This window comes from Lissotriton helveticus, chromosome 2_1 (assembly GCF_964261635.1).
Source record: "Lissotriton helveticus chromosome 2_1, aLisHel1.1, whole genome shotgun sequence".
Classification (NCBI taxonomy): domain Eukaryota; kingdom Metazoa; phylum Chordata; class Amphibia; order Caudata; family Salamandridae; genus Lissotriton; species Lissotriton helveticus.
The window spans coordinates 486,778,812-486,794,981 of NC_136059.1; the positions used below are offsets into that span (position 1 = coordinate 486,778,812).

The window sequence follows — 16,170 nt, forward strand, 5'->3', positions numbered from 1 at the left end:
CTAGGCGGCAGTCTCTGTCTCTGATTTTGCTGTAGTAGCTCTACTTCCCTGTTGCCCGTCTGAAGCGCAGAGATACCCCTTCAGGGGTCGATTCAGGCGCTAAATGAATAAGTCCTATCATGTCTGCATCAAGAGCTGAGGACCTTCTGATCTTCGTGATCCTACACCAATAACTTCAAGGAAAAGCTATCTTTTTAATGACAAGAAAATTAAAGTTTTAAAGTAATCTGGCAATTGTTAGGGTGTATGGAAATAACTAATTTCAGATTTGCATAACTTTAGTCTGCTTTCAGCCCCAATGCAATGGTTCTAGGGTGTTTACCTCATCTTAGAGAGGCTTAACTATAGTAGCAAAGCCCACTTTTAATAAAGTGTGCCTCTGAGAGATGACAAATTATGAACGGCGTCGATCTAGTTTGCAGGCAGTTGGTTCTCTCCTGTTGAGATGTTATGACCTAAATAACGAACGGGAGAGGAGACAAAACTAATTTCTCCCATGAAGCCCTATGGACCTTTTTAGCTAGTTCAGAGATGAGATACAGTCAATCATCCTTGCGTTGAGTCAGACACAATCAATTGCATATTGATCTAAAGTAGATCCTTTTGGGAAGATGAGGATTATCAGATCTTTCTTCAAAGATTCAGGGAAGATGGATGATGATACAGTAACTCCTTGTGGAAGTCAACACCACGTTAATGGACCCCATAAAATGAGAACCTGAAGGCACCCTTGCTGCCCTGATGCATGCAAATAGAGAAAAAGGCAAAGCAAAGATCTGAAACACAGAACCATTTGATAGTAGCTGAAGTACAGTGATGATCTGATCTCGGGGTTAGGCACAGCTGAAAACCTGGGTATTGCAACGTGTTAATAGCTTTGATACCATGTACATTTCTGTTTGTGTTCGTACCAGGCTTTATCTGTAAAATAGGAGTAGTGCACACAATTTCGGAGGACATTAGGACCCCTTGTTTTATCAAAGCATGGATACCAGGTTGAATTTGTTTATACCTCAGAGTGTGACGGCTCTGCTGACTAGACATAACCAACATCACTTGCAAGTTCAAACTATAAAGTAGAAAGCACTTTACAATGTTTGAGATAGATTTAAGCATACAAGTTTTACTTTTCAAAGCATCAACTTAATGAGTAGTTCCACATGAGACAAGGGAAACTTAATTTTCACCAACTTTCAGTACGTTCAAATGAACACCACCATTATTGCAGTAAACAGTACACATCATCTAACATGGAAGATCCCTCCCCAACAGGTTCATGGAGTGGTATGGCTGAACAAAAAGGCATGCTGATATGGGATCGGTAATATGGTGGAGAATCTTGTATTTGGCTTGCCAACTCCATCAGTGAGGCAGTGACAGACATTTCAAAGCCTTCAGCGACAGTTGGCTAGCGCCACTATCAGTAAGGCATGAAATGGATTTCCCATTTATCACTGAATCAGGATTTTTATAAAGTGCAGCTAATCACCTGTTAGGGTATCAAGGTGCGGCGTAAGGTTCTGCAGTTCAGTCAATAAGCCAGTTCAGTCAAAGTGCCAGGTTTTTAGGTCCTTCCTGAATTGAGACTGTGAGCGTGATTGCGATGTAGAGGAAGAGTTTTCCAGGTCTTTATGGCGAAATAGGAGAAGGATCTTCCTCTGGCCGTGGTGGTGCAAATCCATGGGCTAGTGGCCAGGACCAGGTTGGCGGAGCAGAGGTGTCCAGTGGGAGTGTAGAGGGAGAGGCGGTGGTTGAGTTGTGAAGGTCTCATGTTGTGGGGTGTCTTGTGGGTGTGCGTGAGGAGCTTGAAGGTGATTCTTTTGTTGATCGAGAGCCAGCAGTGGTTGTCAGGTGACCAGTGATGTGGCTTCTGGGTGGCACCGGCATAGAGTGCATTACCGTAGTAGAGTTTGATGCAGACAAGCTTGTCCGTGACCATTCTTCTGGACTCGGTGGGTATCCGCTCATAGATCTTTTGACACAAAGATCTTGGAAAGCAGGTGTGGTGTGTGGAATCAGGAGGACGATATAGTGTTCATTTGGTGGTGTATTGAATGAGGGGAGTCCAGGATAATGTAGAGGTTACGTGCATGGGTGGGTGGGAGGAGGGTCTTGGAGCACTGCGGGTCACCAAGAGTTGTCCCAGGCGGTGGGGTGGTTCTCAGGATGAGGACTTTGGTTTTGTTGGAGTTGAGTTTGAGGCAGCTGCCCTTCATCCAGGTGGTTACTGCTTTCATTCTGTTGTGAAAGTTGTTCTTTGCTGCCGTACATTCGACGGTGAGGGAGAAAATCAGCTGGGTGTCATCAGAATAAGAGACTATGTTTAGTCTTTGGTTTCTGATGAGGTCTACAAGCAGGGCCATGTAGATGTTGAGGAGGGTGGGGCTCAGGTAAGGGCCCTGAGGGACTCCACAGAAGCTCTCTGTCAGTTTTGATGGGAATGGTGGAAGCCTGACTCTCTGGTCAGTGAGGAAGGAGAGTATCCACCCTAAGGCTTTGCCGCGAATGACTGCATCGTGGGGTCTTGCATAGAGGGTGTTGTGGGAGACTGTGTTGAAAGCGGCAGCGAGGTCCAGGAGGAAGAGGGCACTGGTTTTGCCTTGGTCGAGGAGATTGCAGATGTCTTCAGGGAAGGTGGCGGATTCGATGGAGCAGTTGATGTTGCAGCAGAGTTTGGGAGCGTTCGTGGTTTGGTTGAAGGGCGCAGGGATTCGAGGGGGCCAGAGTGGAAGGTTTTAATGATCCTGTAAGGTGTCGTCAGTGGTGATGGTCGTCCAGTTGAGCTGGGTTGGCTGGGATCTTGAGTATTTGGGTGTGGTGGGTTGCGCGTGGAGTGGTTGGGTCGCATGTGGAGTGGTTGGGTCCTATATAGCGAAGCTGTTGGAGATGTCTGTGATCTTGCAGTGGAAGAACGTAGCAATGTTGTCACAGAGTGCTTGGGAGGGGGGCGATGTCAGTGGCATCTGTGCTATGTTTGGTGAATTCTTTGATCACAGTGAACTGTTCTTTGCTGTTATGTGCATTGGCGTTGATAGGTTCCTGTCTGGCAGTTTCATTTATGGCTCTGATGATGTGGTGGTACGTGGTGACAGCAGTTTTGAAGGCTGCGTAGTCTTCTGGGGTCCTGCTGCTCCTACATCTTCTCTCGAGTCGTCTACAGTTGTGCCTGGGCTCTTGTGCGGGCGGGGGAGGGGGAGAACAAGCTGGCTTTCTCAGCTGGCTGTGTGCCCAAGGGTTTTCTGTGGGGGGTCAGTGTGTTGGCGCAGTCGGATATCTATAGGTGGAGGTTGTGTGCTGATGTGTTGGTGTTTGCGAAGGCCGGCGGTGGTGTTGTGCTTTGGCGAGTTGGTCTTGGGAAACCTTGTTCAGCTTATTCACGGGTAGCGGTGGGCTAAGTGGTGTTGGATGGGGTTTGGTGAAGAAGTGGACGCAGCAGTGGTCAGTCCATTGGAGTTCAGAGGTGTGGCTGAAGGAGATGTTGATTGCGGAGAGGAGGGGGCAGAGCGTGTGTCCTGCTCAGAGCGTTGGTGAGGTGACCATTTGTTTGAGTCCGATAGTGGCGAGGTTCTCCAGTAGGGCTGAGGTGTTCGGCCGGCTGAGTTTGTCCAGGTGGACATTGGGGTCGCCGAGGAGGATCTAGTCTGTTGAGGCGATTGTGTGGCGTGCAATGAAATCAGCTATGGATTTGCTGAAAGGGGGGGGGGATCCGGTGAGCTCTGTAAATGAGGGTGCCATGGTGGGTGGAGTTCGGGTTGGTCTGGATCTGGAAGTAGAGGTGAAGGTGATCCATGTTGGGCGAGTGGTCATTGGAGCTAGTTGTGAGGCTTAGAGTGTTTTATTGTCCGATGGAGATGCCTCCTCCTAGTCAGTTGGTACAGTCTTTGTGAATGATTTTGTAACCGTCTGGGATGGCTTTGGCGATATCCGTGCATATATGGGGTTCGTCCAGGTTTCTGTGAGGAAGGCAACATCTGGTGGAATGGAGTTGAGCTTTTCCTAATTTCCACAACATGTTTGTTGACGGAGTGTGTGCTAAGTAGGATGCAGTTGAGGTGGTCGAGTCCGGTTCTATGGGGCCATAAGTGTGGTAGGTCTGGTTTGCGAAATCCGGAGAAGGTGCAATTGCGGCGGGTTAACAGTCCTTGGGTGTCTTTTGGCGATGCGGGGTGGCAGGGGGTTGAGGGTGTGGAGGTTGCTGGCATCATAGCGGTGAAAGGCGCAGGGACCCGGGTCCGTGGCACTGTGTGCTGTTCAGGCACGGACAAGCCTGCTTTGGGTGTGCAATTAAGCAATGGTAGGGAGATGGGAAGGGCTGGTCAGCTGGGAATTGGGAAGCTGTGATTGTTGGGGGGTGCGGCCCACAGGTGTTTAGCAGCGGCAGGGTCAGGAAGCGAAGAGACTCAGAATGGCGCAGAAAAAGGCACCGAAAAAGGAATTGAATTAAGAGAAATAATGAACAACAAAAAGGCAGGAAAGCGGAGAAATACAGAGACCGAACTCACCACTGGACCATTAGGGATGAGGCGCAGGCAGGAGCCTGTGGGTGGAGGAGGGCCTCAAACTCGAGGAGTGGAGCGCAGAGGGGGCAACAGCTACCAGGTGGAGCTGCTCTGTGGGAGAGAAATGGACGCGGAAGGTTAGCGAGGTCGCTACTTCACCGCACACCGGCCGCCATTAAGTAGTGGTACTTCATCAGCCCACACGCCCTCCCCTCCGCCGACTACATCCTCCTCGGGGACCTCAACTTCCACCTGGAGAACAACAATGACCGCAACACCACCACCCTGCTGGACAACCTCGCCAACCTCGGACTCAAGCAACTGGTGACCACCCCCACCCACTACGCCGGACACACACTCGACCCGGTCTTCTCCTCCAGCAAGGACATCGCCTTCAGCCACGCCACGGGACTCCACTGGACGGACCACAGCTGCGTCCACTTCAGCTTCAGAAGGACCATGCTCCACCATCACCAGCAACAGGTTCCCCGCAGAAGCTGGAACAAGATCACGGCAGACCAGCTCGCTACTTCCCTGAGCAAGAACCCTCCCACCAGCACAACGAAACCCAGCCAAGCAGCCACCAACCTCACGAAATGGATCAGCGACTGCGCAGACGACCTGGCCCCCCTGAAGAACCCACCGAGCAGACCCGGCAGCAAGAAAGCCCCATGGTTTAACGACGAACTCAAGAGCTCCAAGAAGAACTGCAGAGCACTCGAGAAAACCTGGCGCAGAGACCCAACACCGGACAACATGACCGCCCTCAAGCTCGCCACCCGAAAACACCACCAACGGATCCACGCCACCAAGAAAACCGCATTCAAGGAACGACTGGACAACAACGCACACAACAGCAAGGAACTCTTCAACATCGTGAAAGAGCTCTCCAACCCCAACGCCGGAAACAACGACATCACCCCTTCGCAAGACCTCTGCAACTCCCTCGCCTCCTACTTCCACAACAAGATCGCGGACATACACAACAGCTTCAGCACTCAACCGACGCACGCCACGACCGAACCACCGCCCCCCACCACCACCCTCCGCGCCTGGACCCCGATCAGCACCGAAGACACCATCCGCACAATGAACTCCATCCACTCCGGATCTCCAACAGACCCCTGCCCTCACCACGTCTTCAACAAAGCCGACGCTGTCATCGCACCCCACCGGCGGGACATCATCAACACCTCCTTCGACATCGCCACCTTCCCGGAAAGCTGGAAGCACGCCGAACTCAGCGCTCTTCTCAAGAAACCATCAGCCGACCCCACCGACCTCAAGAACTACCGCCCCATCTCGCTGCTCCCGTTTCCGGCAAAAGTCATCGAGAAAACCGTCAACAAGCAACTGGCCGCCTTCCTCGAGACGAACGGTTCCCTCGACCTCTCGCAGTCTGGCTTCCGGGCCAACCACAGCACCGAGACCGCCCTGATCGCAGCTACCGATGACATCCGAGCCCTGCTCGACAACGGAGAAACAGCGGCCCTCATCCTCCTGGACCTCTCCGCGGCCTTCGACACTGTCTGCCACCGTACCCTTGTACAGCGCCTCAACAACGTCGGAATCCAGGAGAAGGCACTGGAGTGGATCATCTCCTTCCTCGCCGGAAGGACACAGAGAGTCCGCCTCGCCCCGTTCAGATCGGAGGCCACCGAAGTCATCTGCGGCGTTCCTCAAGGCTCCTCGCTCAGCCCAACACTCTTTAACGTCTACATGAGCCCCCTCGCAGCCATCGCACGCCAGCACAACCTCAACATCATCTCCTACGCCGACGACACCCAGCTGATCCTCTCCCTCACCAACGACCCCGCCACCGCCAGAGCCAACCTGCACGAAGGGATGACAGACGTAGCCAAATGGATGTCGAACAGCCGCCTGAGACTGAACTCGGACAAGACGGAAGTCCTCATCCTGGGATCCTCACCCTCCGCCTGGGACGACTCCTGGCGGCCCCCCGCCCTGGGCAGCGCACCCAAACCAACAGACCACGCACGCAACCTGGGCTTCAGCCTGGACTCCTCCCTCTCCATGACCAGACAAGTCAACGCCGTCTCCTCATCGTGCTTCAACATCCTGCGCATGCTACGTAAGATCTTCCGATGGATCCCCACCGAGACCAGGAAGACGGTCACCCAGGGCCTCGTCACCAGCCGTCTGGACTACGGCAACTCCCTCTACGCCGGAACCACCGCCAAACTCCAGAAGAGACTCCAGCGGATCCAGAACACCTCAGCACGACTCATCCTGGACATCCCCCGCCGCAGCCACATCTCCGGACACCTGAGAGACCTGCACTGGCTCCCGGTCAACAAGAGAACCACCCTCTGGCTCCTCACCCACGCACACAAAGCCCTACACAACCAAGGCCCAGGATACCTCAACTTCTACGCTCCCAAACGCCAGCTTCGATCGACCAGCCACGCCCTCGCCACCGTCCCCCGCATCCGAAGAGCCACCACAGGAGGAAGGTCCTTCTCCTACCTGGCCGCCAAGACTTGGAACTCCCTCCCAACCCACCACCGCCTGACCCAGGACCACCTTGCCTTCAGGAAGCAGCTCAAGACCTGGCTGTTCGAGCAGTAGCGGACCCCCTCCCCCCCAGCGCCTTGAGACCCTCCGGGTGAGTAGTGCGCTATATAAATGCCTTGATTGAGTGGGAGGGGCTCATCAGCTGGTTGGCAGGAAGCGATTTTAGAAGGGGCAGGGTCGCAAGGGCCGAGCAGGGGCAGGAAGGAAAGAGGCGCAGAATGGCACAGAAAAAGGTACAGAACAAGGCAAAGAAAGACACAGAATAAAGAGAAATGCATAAAAATGAAAAGACAGAAAAGCAAAGACAGAGCTCACCACTGGACCACCGGTAATGGACGCAGGCAGGAGCCTGCAGGTGAAGGAGGGGCTCAAACATCAGGCCTGGAGCGCAGAGGGAGGGGCCTCCAATGTGAGGACTGGAGTGCAGAAGGGGCAACCGCTACCAGCTGGAGCTGCTGCCGCTGAAGGTCATCAAGGTCACACATTTAACATGTGTGCAGTTTTTCTCTGTTATCTGGGTATTTACAGAGCAGTCTGTACCTCTTGGATTGCCTTAAAAGGTAGGATATTGACTCTGGAAAAGTTGGGTAAACTCGGGCTGGTCAGCTTGTGAGTGTGTACTAGAAATTAGTTTGGTGTAATCCCGCTTCCAGTGACCTACATTGGAGTATAAATAAGAACCACCTCCTGCATTGGCTAAATCTTCCTGACTCCGTCTCAAGTTCTGACCTGCTCTTTCTCCCCTTGTCTATGCCTCTTGCTTGATCTGCCCATTCCTCTTGCTTGATCTGCCCATTCTTCCCCTGCCCCCTTCTCATATTATTGCATTTGTACATACAGCAGCCTAGATTCGTTGTACTCCCTTAGTCCTTTCTTGCGCTGCCAAATAATGGTTAGCTGCTAACACCAATTCAGCTAGTGCCTTGGTTTGTCACCTAATAGAAATGGTCAGAGCTGCTCATGGACTTTGGGCAACAGACCCCGAACAAAAGCTTCACCCACCCACAAATATCCTTGACCTTTTTCAGCAGTTTGAGCAATACCAGAGTATCGCTCGAACATCATTTAAATTAGCTAAATAATCAGCCAGGGGTTTGGCTTTGTTTTGTTTACAATTGTATATTTTGGTCCAGTCAGTCTTGACTGGATATACCTCCATTGCAGCATTTAGCAGATCATCCTTCACAGCTGCATAGGTACATGCATCAACAGGGTCTTGTCGAGGCCAATTTCTCTTGTGCACCAATCGGTCCCTGGCCTCTATGTACTACAAGTTGCAACAGTTAGGTTTGTAACGTTCTGATACTATTTGTAGTTCTTCACGGAACTTCAAAGGATTTCTGAAGGTATTGGGGAATTGTTTCTTGATGTTGTCAAGATCTGCAGCGACATGAATGATGACTCTGCCTCCTACCTCCGGCCCCAAGTATTCTTTCAAGGGAAAAAGTTCATCCTGGGGGTTGTAGCAGTCAATGTCACTAGATGAAGATCTGTGTTGGTTGTTTTGGGAGTTCCTCTCGAGTTCTCTCACACTAATTCAGGAAGAGTGACCTCTGATCCGCGTCTGACTTACATTTGGGCTCTTTTAGTTTTTTCTTAGGTTAATAAAAGATAAAAGGTACCCTCCTCCAGAAAAGACGTCTTCCCATCCTCTTTAGTGAGTCCTACCTTATATGCCTGCAAGTATGTTTTCCATGCAAGTGGAGCATTGCATGGGTGTCGGTCCCTTTTATTGAGTTGTTTGTGTTTTGACTATTTTGCCACCATTTTTGTCACAATTTTCCCACTTACGACTGGAAAAACATTAAAGTGCCTGCCAGCCTTGTACAGCAGCAATGTCCACAGAAGGGGTGGGGTAGAAGGGGAAAATGGTACAGGTGGAACTGACAGCCTTTTTTCTGTCTGTTCTTGTAGAGAAAGGTAGGAATAGTGCTTTCACTCTCTCCCACCTATCCCCTTGCTGTCAGATTTCTCCTGTCAAAGCATGTTGAGGCTCACAGGTGTTCCGTTGTGGCTGAATCAGCAACCCTCTTTCTGACCGATCGGCAGGTCGAGAGATGGTATGTACTCCACCTCAGTCTCCTTGGGGAACCTCTCCTTACTTTACCTTTGAAACCTGGTGTCATTTTCTAGCATCTGGGTCACCCCCGCCCATTACTTCACTTCAGCCGAATGTAGGCATTCCGACTAAGCACATAAATGGTAGAAGAAAATCTGTTCAATCTCTCACAGACATACGGTGTATGAAAAGACTTGTGGAATCTTGCTGGCAGCTGGATGGCACAGATATCGTCTGTACGAACCGGTTTAAATAACCCCTCAATTGTAATCAGACTGACCTGTTGAAACCAAAGAGATCTGCGGCAAACTGCTGGTAATCAGGGACTCTAACATAGTACACCCACCCTCCAGGTTACAAAAAAACAGATTCTCTGAGAACTGACGTTGTCTAATGACAAAAGGATTACAATTGGCAAATCTCTTCCATTGAGTGTCATAATGGCAGTCTCGTGAAGGAGGAATGCATTACACTCTACCCAGGCAGATCTCATGACTCCTCACGCTCCAGTCAAAGATTCTTAAAATCAGGGTGCATGACCTATTGCCACAGCCAGTGGAGGAATTCTGATTGAAAACCCATATGATAAACTACCAACACAATAATGGGACCTCTAGAGTTAATCGGAACTGCAAGCACAGCAAATTATAAAAATGCTCATCTGTTTTTTTCACACTTCCTCAACCATGGCACCGCCAAGTGCTGCATCCCATAACCCAATCCCCACACCTCAGTGGTCATCACACGCAACATAGAAACACGTCCCATAAAGGCTGAAACAAAGACCGGTCTTCAAACCCTACACCCGCAGTGTGTAGTGTGCTACCTGTATGGGCAAACATTTCAGCTCCCCAGATAAAGGTAATAACCATAATCTAAATACCTGACTACAATAAAATAAGTAGAACTTCTGATATGGTTAGCTTACTCTGAGACAGAGTTTTTCATCTATACTACATTTCACCACTGGTTGTTAGTAGTAGCACACACACTTCAATAAATTGTTATGCAGTTGCAGTAGAAAAGGAAAATGTTGGTTTCATGCGGAGTGCCTACCATGTTTAAAATAATTATTTGAAAGTTACTTTTATTGGTAAGTGTTGGACTACCAAATAACGTAAAAGGTAGCGTTTAGATTTTTTTAGTTGCTGTTTCACTGCTCAAGTTTTCATGTTTATTTATTTGCACCATATGTTAGTATTGAGTAGTCTCTCCCATAAACATTGTGCCAATTTTTTTTTATCTGTTTTCTTCACATTATTAGAAGTGTGTTCTTTTTGTTTTCCTTACATCATCCTCCCGGGTAAGTCTGTAATATAGCATCTTTTAAGTTGGCCTTTTTTGCCATTTGTTGCTTTGGGTGTACATTTTGTTTGGAAATGCATTAAATACGTACCAAAGAGTTTGTATTTTATTTTCCAACAGATTGATCTTGAAAGTATATTTGCACTAAACCCAGACCTTGCACCCGATGAGGAAATAGAGCCGAGTCCAGAAACCCCACCACCATCCACACCGTCTGCTAAAGTAAACAAAATTGCAAAGGTAGGTGCATTTTGGATGTTATGTAGTGGATGTTTGTAGAGTGAACAAATCGTTTGAAACTGCATCATGGTGCTGAAAAGCAGGAGCGGTATGGGCCAAGCCAGGGCCAAAAATAGGCGGAGAGCCGTCAGTTTCTTGCAAAATTCAAGAACTGAGGAGGTGGCTCTGATGTGTAGGGTTACGTTGTTCCAGGCTTTGGAAGCGAGGTAGGTGAAGGCCAAACTGTCGGACCTGGTTCCTCATGTGCGGGAAATGTGTGTGAGTAGGAGTCAGGCTGAGCTGAGGTTTCGGGGAGGTATGTGGAAGCTCATACGATTGTTGAGTTAGGTGGGGCCGATGTTGTGCAAGGCTTTATATATCTATTTGAGTAGTTTGAGTGTCTGTTTGTAGAAGGGGAGCCAATGGAGGCATTTGAGGTGGGTGCGAGATGCAAGTTTTGAGTGCGAGTACGGACACTGATCATACACGTGTTTTCCTTACTCACTTTTTTCCACAGGCTACAAATATGTACCTGTTGCTAAGATCAGACCTGAAATAAAATATTTTAAAAAAGAAAGTGGCTGATGGTGAATAGGAAGTACAATAGGGCAAGTTGCAAATCGTAATATCTTCAGACAGGGAATTAAGGCTTTTTTCTAATTTAGTGTTACTCGTTATCATAGTATATAGATTCCTATTCTCCAGTGAAGTGTTGGTATTACATTTCACAGCCTTAGAAATATATCTCTGCTTCTCATAAAGACATTCAAAGATACTTATGTCTGAGTAGATGTGGTCTTTGTCTTGTTTATTCTGTATCACGTATATGTCTTCACTTCTTGGCTGCTTCAAGTACTTCTGGGATCTTTTATGGAAGGAGAGAAAAGAATGCCTTGCCCCTGGCCAACATCAGGAGCCACAGGCTCAACATCATCTCCTACTCCGATGACACGCAACTCTTCTATCCCTGACAAACAACCTAACAACTATCAAAGACGAGTTCCAAAGATGCATCAAGTATGTGGCCATGTGGATGAGCAATAACTGTCTCAAACTCAACACAGACAAGACAGAAGTCCTCTTATTTGGGAAAGGTAGAGACACTCTGTTGAACAGTGAATGGTGGCCACCTGAGCTGGACCCTACCACCAAACCCACAAACACTCCTGCAACCTCGGCATCATCCACGTCAGCCAGCTATCCATGAAGAAGCAGGCCAGCACCACCTCCTCCGCTTGCTTTCTCACCCTCCGAATGCTCAGGAAAGCCTTCAGATGGCTCCGACCCAACACCAGGCGAACTCTCGCACAAGCTCTCTTCACGAGCAGACACGACTATGGCAACCCCCTCTATGTAGGAATCACCGCCCAACTCATGAGGAAACTCCAGACCATACAGAACACAGCAGCCAGACTCATCCTTGAACTCCCCAGATAGACGCACATCACCCCCTACCTCAGGAAACTCCATTTGCTACCAGTCGCAAAGAGATGCCAGTTCAAGCTGTTCACCCACGCCTACAAGGCACTACACAACACATGACCGTTCTGGATCCTGCTCTCTAGCAGCCACTAAACACATCTGTCTATCAAATAGCAGAAGCTGTTCCTTCTCCCACCTGGTGGCGAAGACCTAGAACACCACTTTAACAAGGCTTGTTCTTTCTAGTCTCCAACTGCTTATAGAGCTTATAGAGGTATTGTACTAGTCACTTGAGCGGGAGATCATCTAAGATGTCCTCAACCTTATAGTTGAGATGTCTATGCATGGGTATTACTTTATAACTATGCACAACTCCGCTGATTAATGGAGGTATTCTAAGTACCTGGATACCATGGGGTTGCAGTGATATTGGTGGTTCCTGTTGTGGTCTGGTCTCGTTCTGTTATCTACTCCCCCTTAACTTCACCACCTCCCTACAAGGATAGATCTCCTGCCCATGGAAGGAGAGTGCTACACTCCATCCGACCATCTTAGCTTGAGTACATTGTTCCTGAGGAGAGGACCTTTCACAACCTGAGCATCACCTCAGAGCTTACACATCTTTCCACCAGATTGGCATTAAGATGTGAGAGATGCATATAAAGGTATATTAGTGCAGCAGGTCATGTGTCTCTTTACCAGGCACTGTGAAAAGAAGAGCCTAGACCAGAAGCTAATGACTGACGTTCTATTCCCTGAGCGTTGGTGAAGAACACCATTCTGTTTACATGTTCAGTCCATGATGTATCCCCCCCCCCCCCCCCCCCCCCCCCAACTGGGTGAGTCAGAAGTGCAGGTAGATACCTGCAAAACCTGTCTCTGGCTCAGAGAGATGTACTGGAACAAACCTGAAGAATCCCTCTCGACAACGAGGATGGTAAGAGGCACTTGATGGTCTGATGAATATGTTCTCTCTGGGTAGACGTTCACTGGCTCTTGCGACACAAATATCATTGAGATCACTAAAGCTTGTGTCACAATATCAGATGCACCAGGTCGATGTTATTGGTGAAGATGTGAGCTGATGAAAGTTCCATCCTGAGTACGGTCTAAGTCAGTAGTTGACACACAAAATATGTTGTCCTTTCTTAGTTTTTTTTTAGTGTAGCATACTCTGACATGTCTGTTCATCTGTGCTTAACCTCCAGAAATGCCTAGTTTCACCTTTTCGTTAAAAAACAAAATTGATGTTGGGCTGGTTGTGCCTGCCCTAAATTTACAGCTAGTAGCATGAAAGTAAGAGCAGGCCTAGCATGGAAATATGAACTACCTTTATTTTCAAAAACGAAATAAATTGCTGTTGCAAGAACTATTGTTCTTAGTTGTGAAGAATGGGGGTCCTTCACAAGTAATAAGTCCCCAGCCTCCTGTTACTGGCAATCAAGTATCCCATTGTAGCACTTAACTCTCTCAGAATAGGTAGGTAGAGCAGTCCAAGGCCTACTCAAGGGAAGTGGTGCGGGCTAGTACCTCAATCTTTAGGCAAGCAACACCCACCACCCAATAAATTGTTGTTGAGTTCTTTTACTTATAAAACGTACTTTATTAAATACACAGTACTCTTAATGCATAATAATTTCAAATATCTACATGGTGGCAGTAACAGTTCATGCACCATAAATCCACAATATTCCCCACATATACTAGACACAACATACTGAGGTGTAGTTTTGAAAAGAGTCTTATTTCCTTTGTGAAGGTGTCGGTACATTAATAAAACCAGAAATATGTTATGCTAGAGTTCTAGCAGCTAGACTAATACAACACAATTTAAAACACTAACAGTGGTACCATTTTACAGTGACATTCATTAATGCACGCCTCATGCCATGAAAAGAAATGCTTTTTTCCCCCTACTTTCAGAGGGTGCACTCCCCTGGGATTGTGCCATTTCCGCCACCATGTTTCGCTGCTCGGCTGCCTTGAAGCGCTGTGGGAGATGGCGGTGTGTCTGTGTTATCCCACCACTACTGATCGCTGATAGGAATTCAATCTATATTTTGCCTGCCCTCCTCCAGTCTCAGGCACAAGGTGAAGGGGAAGCAGCCGTTGCTGCTCCCAAAGGCCAGAGTGGTGCTCGCATGCACGCTTTGGTTCCCAGGTTGTTAGGAGCTCCCAGGGGATGCTTTGAAAAAGAGCACGGCAGCACTCCTAGTTTACTTTGTGTTCTTCAACGTTGGTTCTTGGGGAGATGGTAATCCCTGGGGCAATCAAATTAGAGGGGTGGGGGGCTCCTTCCACGACAATTCCGTATTTTGAACCCCAGTTTCCTTGACACTTCCTATGGGCATTGTGAGCAGCGGGGAGCGGGAGCCACCACTGCTGTTTTCATACGGATTTATGATTCCTCTAGGAATTTCTTCAGCAGTTCTTCTCAGCCCCAACAAAAATGCCATGATCAAAAGATGCTTTCTCTGGCCCTGTTGCTACGATGTTCAGAGGATAAATTGCACCTTGCTGCAGCCACCAGGAGGGGTTTCATTAGGCCTTCTCACCTCTAAAAGTTTCAGTTCTTGTGGAGCTTGATTTTGACTGCTCTCCCTCGGTGAGGGAGCGCTCAGGACCTGTCGTCCTGCCCTTTTGTTCCTCACACAGGAACTTTCTCTTGTTTGGGTGTCTGACACTTATCCTGGGCATGGAGTTAGCCTTGGAAGCGCTCCAAGACAGTCCTGTAGCAGTAGCCAAACACCCACCCCAACCCGTCAAGCACCCCCTCCTCCCCACCCTGACCCATGAAGGAGAGCAGGTCTTTTAAAATTAATGTCAGATCTGATCTGATCTGTAGGCCTATGGCGATTCTCGCTTGGAGTAGAATTTACCCATAGTGTCAGTACATTGAAGCATCCACACTTGTAAGTAAATCATTACAGATGTACATAATCACAGTATGAATGCCCACTTATATTATAAGGCTTGCTCATGTTGGTACCACTTCATGAAGTATCCTCTCTGCAGCATGCTACCTGTGTGCAGATACCAAGCAAGAGTTACATCGCAGTCTTACTCTCTCAGCCTGTACTTATGTGCAAATACCTGTAAAACCGCCCTTTTATTTACTCCAGTGCTTCTTAAGAGATGTACACTTATGGTTAGCACTCTCAATCCATTTTACAGAGATTACAGTGAGTGACACACATTTAGTAGGACTCACTCACAGCAAAAGTTGAAGAAACAGGTAGTCCAAAAAACAAAAATCCAGTTGTCTTCTGAAGAACAGCTTCCAGTGAATATTTTGTGCACAAAAAACTCAAACACGTTTCTGCACATAGAACAGTATTCTGTGCTTTGCGTCAATTTAAAAATAGATCACAACACACATTTGATGGGAAAAGGGTGTGGCAGCATCGAGAGAGAGTAAATAACTTGGACTCTCTTTGCAGCACACATGTTCAATAGCATGTGTGGCTGTAGATACACATGCAATGCATACTCCTGCCATCTAGTATCTGATAGAGACTACTAGCCACAGATTCCTTAACGTAGAATTATCCCTAGGCATGAGACTGGATCCAGAAAACATTTTGCCACAGCATCCCTGCACGCCGGTTGGACAGCATCACATGACTCCGCCCAGGCGTTGTCTGCGTACGTGTCGTCGGCGAGGTCACATAAGTCCCACCCTGGCGTGCCTACGTCAGTTTTTTCCTTGTCCGCGTGCAACGTGAATCCGGATCGCGCTCCGGGCCTGTTCAGGCCTTTCCCTTTCACTTATTGCATATGTGTGGGAACAGTGTCGAATGCCTTCGGGCATTAAGACGTGCTCCTCTTGTGCTAGCCGGATGTCGGCGACGGATCCTCATCCCATCTGCATGTGGTGTTTGGGGGAACACCACGAGCAGATGAAACAGAAGTCCCAGCGGGAGTGCCGGATGAAACTTCTCTCAGCACGCATGTCCAGGTCAGCGTCGTCACCACACCCTGCCCCTGTGGAGAGTTTTCGGAACCGGCCCCTTCCTCTTTGACATTGTCCTTCTACCAGGCTGCATGAGCGTCGATTACCTGTCTGTAAGTGTCGCAGTTTGTCCCCAAGGGCTGGTTCCCGGCCTGTTGGGGGCACGGGCTCTCCGCGGG

The 16,170-nt window shown here is 48.7% G+C and overlaps 1 protein-coding gene across 3 annotated transcripts in view; it reads left to right on the forward strand.

Annotated features, from left to right (window-relative positions):
* The window catches only part of KIF2A (kinesin family member 2A), a 513,057-nt gene that overhangs the window by 76,889 nt on the left and 419,998 nt on the right, over window positions 1-16,170 (forward strand). For all 3 annotated transcript variants that reach the window (XM_078675133.1, XM_078675134.1, XM_078675135.1), the window contains exon 3: window positions 10,519-10,638. In XM_078675133.1, coding sequence (XP_078531259.1) covers window positions 10,519-10,638 — 120 coding nt within the window. The remainder of the gene's footprint in view (window positions 1-10,518; window positions 10,639-16,170) is intronic.